This window comes from Pogoniulus pusillus, chromosome 19 (genome assembly GCF_015220805.1).
Source record: "Pogoniulus pusillus isolate bPogPus1 chromosome 19, bPogPus1.pri, whole genome shotgun sequence".
In the NCBI taxonomy this organism is placed as follows: Eukaryota; Metazoa; Chordata; class Aves; order Piciformes; family Lybiidae; genus Pogoniulus; species Pogoniulus pusillus.
The window spans coordinates 11201721-11207282 of NC_087282.1; the positions used below are offsets into that span (position 1 = coordinate 11201721).

At 56.5% G+C, this 5562-nt stretch overlaps 1 protein-coding gene across 1 annotated transcript; it reads right to left on the minus strand.

Moving 5' to 3' along the window:
- Positions 1 to 669: 669 nt before the first annotated feature.
- On the minus strand, positions 670 to 5253 carry ERCC6L (ERCC excision repair 6 like, spindle assembly checkpoint helicase). The gene is made up of 2 exons (XM_064159237.1): positions 5135 to 5253; positions 670 to 4755 (listed from the first exon to the last, which is right to left on the minus strand). Exons 1-2 carry the CDS (start codon positions 5179 to 5181, stop codon positions 1158 to 1160), a joined length of 3645 nt encoding a protein of 1214 aa, XP_064015307.1. The 5' UTR covers positions 5182 to 5253; the 3' UTR covers positions 670 to 1157.
- Positions 5254 to 5562: the final 309 nt, after the last annotated feature.

The window sequence follows — 5562 nt, forward strand, 5'->3', positions numbered from 1 at the left end:
CAGCCAGGCCCTTCCCCTCTGCTACCAGAGCAGATGTGGCCTTGTTTAAGGGATGCTCTATTAATAAACTTCTGGTTTCCAGGCTACCAGAGCTTTGTTCTGCCTATTAGCAGAAGCTCACTGGCACCTCTCCAGTACCCACAGGCCTGTTGTTTGTCACAGCCCCCGGTACAAAGGAGTCAGATGCAGCAGGCTGGTTCCCTCCCCCAGGTGTGGAAGTGTCCCTTGTGATCACATTGGGATACAACTGCAACTTGTTGGGCATTAAACGTGCCTGAGGCAGGAGGAAGCAGCAAGATTCAGTGCCCTGTTGTTGCAAGGAAAGGCCTTGCAGAAGGTGGACAGTGCTGGACACGTGCTGGCCACACTGGTCTCAGAGTGGTGGTAGAGGGACAAGTCAGGGGAGCAGAATGCTGCCAAGAGACAGGGCAAGGCTCTTCTGGGTTGAAGCTCAGCCACATGGAGGATCATGTTCAGGCAGAGAAATTGGCTTATTTTGAATGAGAGAAATTAGCTTCTTTTGAGTCAGAGATGGAGGAACTACAGCAGCCTGAGGTCAGGCTTTGCAAAGCTGCTGTGGAACTACACCTTCAGCGTTCTCCCAGCACAGAGGCAGTGACAGAAGCTGAAGGGCAGGAAGGTGACACCAGGGCTGCAAACTCAGAGATATATATAGACAAAAAGACTTTTTTTATTAAATAGCCATAGAAGAGCATCAACTGTTTCATCTTTGTAACCTGAGCCCACCATGAACCCCTTCCCCAACAATTAGATCATTAAAGTGTTTCCTCATGTGGGAGCTGCTGCATCTGTTGTTGCCACCACTCATCTGTGCACTGCAGCCACCACACTTCTAGCTCAGGACTATGATGATGTAGTTCCAACTTTTCAGAAGGCCAGGACAGGCTGTCAGTAACTAGGGCACCCCCACTTCATTTTGGGGCTAGCTGCCTGTACGGGATTAGGGGCAGAGATATAACTTCAGGATCTCCCCTTTTAATGTCCAGAGCTTGCAGGAAGCAGTTTAAAACCTCCTGCAGCTTTTCAGCACCCTGAAGTTTCTTCCCACTGGCCACCAAGGAGTTTTACTCACCTACAGGAGAGGACCCCTGACCATCCTCCTTCTCAGAGATATTTTCCTGGGTGAAGTAGTCTACCTAGGGACCAGACTGCAGCTCATCATCACTGGATTCCTCCTGAGAGGACTCTATCTCCTCTTCTTCAGGCTGGTCAGAGGCCAGGGTGTCCAGGTGGAAGGAATTTCCAGTTGTGTAAAGTGTTTCTCCTGAAGGTTCTTCCTCGGGCTCAGCAGATTCCTCACTACATTCTTCAGCTTCCTCTTCCACAACATGTTCTTGCTCTTCACCACTGTCATCATCTTCATCAGTGGTTTCCATTTCTCCAATATCCTCAACCTCCTCTACCACCCTGTAGATGAGTGATCTCCTTGAAGCAGTGGATCTGTTCCAACTGTTGGTTAGTCCAGGAGAAAAGATGGTTTTTGGTGTGCTGCCATCACATTTGGGAGTGGAGGCACTGATTCCTTCTGGGAACTGGAGTGGAGGGCTGCTCTGGGGAGGGGACCTTCTTCCAGCCTGGTTTTCCTCCAAGACAATAACAGAATCATCTTCCTCCTCGGTGTCTGAAGCAATTCTTTGTGCATGCTTCCTTCTGGTAGAAGTGAAGGCCACACCACTTGCCTCTGATGCCTCACTCCCTCCTGGGGAGCCTGGCTCTTCAGCTGGGTGATGGAGCTTTCCAGAGTCGCCAGCCTCACTTGGCCAGGCTTTGGACAGAGAGTTTTTGGTTGGAGACTCTAAAAGGCTTTCTGGTTTTAGATGGGAGAGCTCCTTTTCTGGGTGCTCTGGTGACCTTTCCCTGCTTGAGCCATCTTGACATTCATCTTCAGAATCTTCCAAAAACAGATTGAAGTCAACTTGATCCCGGAGAGAAAGCATGGACATACCCTCCTCCAAGCTGGCTTCTGACACATGAGACTTCTGGAGCCCACTGTGGATTTCTGGTGTGACATTTGATAAACTTGGCCCTGCAGCAGCTAGAGCCTGCTCAGGAGCTACAGCCAGCTCATCACCATCCTCCTCCTCCATCTCTAAGGCAGAATGTGCATCAAGCACCTGATGTGACCTTTCTGCATCTCTCTGGGGATCATCAGCCATACCTGACTCATCCGAGGACTGCCGATGGTGCCCAGACAGGCTGTGGCTTGCCTCAGCCAGGCTTTCTGAATGCAGGTGGGAATAGTGCTTCTGTTGGAAGTTCTGACTCTCTTGGTCAAGTGGATGAAGGCCAGGTGACGATGGTGTAATGCTTGAGTCAAGAATTTGCTCAGATTCTCGGATGTTGGATTGTTTCACTGTCCTGCTAGTGTTAGTTGGCACCATGTCCATGCCAGACACATCTGATGCCAGATTCTCCTTGTCCAAGTCATCGACAGTCAGAGTGGTCATTTTGGAAGTAACCCTCTCCTCTGTGAGGTCAATAACTCTGTTGTTTTCATCATCTCCTGGGGGTGGCACAAAGCAATTTGTGTTGCTGAGCCCTGGGGACAACTTCTTTGGCTCGAGAACCCGCTCTGAGGGTCTCTGCCACATCTCCTCACACTCATTCCTGATGCTGTCCAGCCGGTGGTCTCTCAGCTGGGACTCCAGCTGCACCAGCTCATGCGCTTTCTGCACCCGCTTCTGGATGTACTGGTGGTGATCCTCATTCTCAGGCTGCTCCTCAGGAGCCATTTCCCCGGTGTAGACCAGGTCATGATCGGAGATGCCAAACATCTGCAGCGAGTGCAGGTAGGCGATGTGCTCATCCAGCTGCACGTCGCTCTGTCTCTGCGTGGCGTGCAGAGCCTGCAGCTGGATCTGAGTGGCAGAGGTTCGTGTATCTTCTAGAGTGAAGAGCTCCCGTAGCTCCTGTTTGGAGAAATACCTGTAGGGGTTCTTTTTGTCACCGGTGCTCTGTTTGATCAGCGAGTCCTTAAACACTTGTCGCCTGTAAATCTTCTCCTCCACCGTGCCGCAGGTGATCAGCCTGTAGATCACCACATTCTCCTTCTGCCCGATCCTGTAGGCCCTGTCCACAGCCTGAGCATCCGTAGCTGGGTTCCAGCTGGGATCAAAGATGACCACTCGGCTGGCCGCCGTTAGGGTTATGCCAACCCCACCAACCTGGGTGGTGAGCAGGAAGACGGCGTAGTCGCGGCTGCTCTGGAAGGTGTTGATGCGCTTCTCCCGCTCCGTCAGGTGGGTCACCGTCCCATCGATGCGCATCAGCTTGAAGTGCCGGCGGGCCAAGACGTGCTCGATGACGTCCAGCATCTTCCTCGACTGCGAGAACACCAGCGTGCGGTGCCCCTCCTCATGCAGCCTCTCCAGCAGCCCCACGAGGAACAGCAGCTTCCCTGACTCCTGGATCAGGGTCTCATCTGACAGGTGATCGATTTTATTGGCGGCTGAAGGCATTTCCTTGTCGCTCCAGTGCTCCTGCTCCAAGTGCTCCTGCTCTTCCAGGCCCAGCTGGATGCAGGCTCTCACAGGCAGAAGCCTGGGGTGGTCACACAGCTTCTTCAGGACGGTCAGCTCAGCCAGAGGGGATCGTGTTGTCATCAGCACTTCTTTCACATGGTCCAGAGAGAGAAAATTCCTGTAGATTTCTTCCTGCACTGGTGACAAGTACACCCACACCACAAAGTCGTTCTTCCTGGTGAGGGATGGCATGACAGGAGCGCTGCTGTCACTGGGGTCCTCGGGAAGAGGAGCATCTGGCTCCTCAGCCAGATTGGTTTTGATATCTTCTTTGGTTCTCCTGAGGAAATATGGCTTTATGATGGTCATTAGGTTCTCTGATATCTTTAGCCCCAGCGCTTTCTCACCCAGCGTTGCGTCCTTCTCCCTCGCCCTGGTGATAGGATTCTCATACTCCATTTTGAAGGTCTTGGCTGTCCCCAGGAGGGATCCTTGGCAGGCGAAGTCAAACAGGGACCACATCTCTCGCAGGTTGTTCTGCACGGGGGTGCCTGTGAGGAGCAGGCGATGCCTGGCAGGGATGGCGTACACACACTTGGTCGTCTTGTTGGACGGGCACTTGATTTTATGGGCCTCGTCCAGGATGATGTAGTCCCACACAAACTCCTGCTCGTTACTGCTGGCCAGCTGCTTCCAGTTGTTAATGAGCATCTGGTAGCTGGTGATGACAATGCCATTCCTCCGACGGACCTTCTCCAGGTTCCTGTTGCGCTCCATCTTGCTGCTGCCATGAAACTCCTTGACGCGCAGGCCGGGGGTCCAGCGGGCAAACTCGGCCAGCCAGCTGCTGATCAGGGTGGTGGGCATGATGAGCAGGACGTGTCGGATGAGCTCACCGTCGAACATGCCTGAGAGGAAAGCAATTACTTGGATGGTCTTGCCCAGGCCCATGTCGTCGGCCAGGATGCCTCCGGGCCGGCCCTCCTGGTGCAGGCGGTACAGAAAGGCAACACCTTCGCGCTGGTGCTGGAAGAGCTTCTTGTGCATCTCCCCGTAGACCAGCAGCCCGCTGTTGCACACGTCCACGAAGCCTTCCTCCTCACCATCATCTTCCTCCTGCTGCTCCTGCTCCATCGCCGCCAGCACCTCCTCCACCCGCTGTATGCGGCCCAGCAGCTTTCTGCTGGGGAGGATGGCAGCCGCCAGCCGGAACAGCCGCAGGGCCTCCTCCAGATCTCCGTTCCCCGCCGCAGCCTTGCCGTCCTTCACCAGCCTGTGGAAACCAGCGTCAGCACCGGGGCTGCCCGATCGCCCAGCCCCCGGTCCGCAGGGCCTCTAGCGCCCCGGTCCCGGGGGCTTTCACCCCTTCAGCCCACCCTCAGATTCCTGCCCGGGTTCCCCTCCAGCTGCCACACATCTCTCCCGTCTGTCTCTCTGCTTATTCCCGGTACCGCTCCGCCACCACCCCGCTCCGGCCGTAGTTCTCCTGTGCGGATCCGTGATTTTGTGAGCGCTTCCTTCGCACCCAGCCCTGCGCGGCCGCTTACCCTCGGTACCGCTCCGCCAGCCCCAGGGCCTTCTCCACCACCACCACCCCGGTTCGCCCCCCGTCCCACCTAGTCTTCCACACAGCACCCAGTCCCGCCGCTCACCCGCGGTACTGCCTTTCGTCCTCCTCCGCCAACCCCAGGGCCTCCATGGCGCCACGCTTCAAACGCCGGCACCTCCCGTCATGCCCCGGGCCCGCCACCAACCAGCGCCCGCTGCTGGCCCCGCCCCCGGGGAGCCCCGCCCGCTGCTGGCCCCGCCCCCGGCGGAGCACCGCCCGCTGCTGGCCCCGCCCCCGGCGGAGCACCGTCCTCGGTGGAGCACCGCCCCCGGTGGAGCACCGCCCCCGGTGGAGCACCGCCCCCGGTGGAGCACCGCCCCCGGTGGAGCACCGCCCCCGGTGGAGCACCGCCTTCCCCCCGGCGGAGCCCCGCGTTTTGCCGTGCTCTACTCTATCCCTAAGCTCCGTTCCTTTAATAAAGCTCCGCCCTTTCCGGTGCGTCCCCGTGGCACGGCCCTCCGGTTCGGCTCC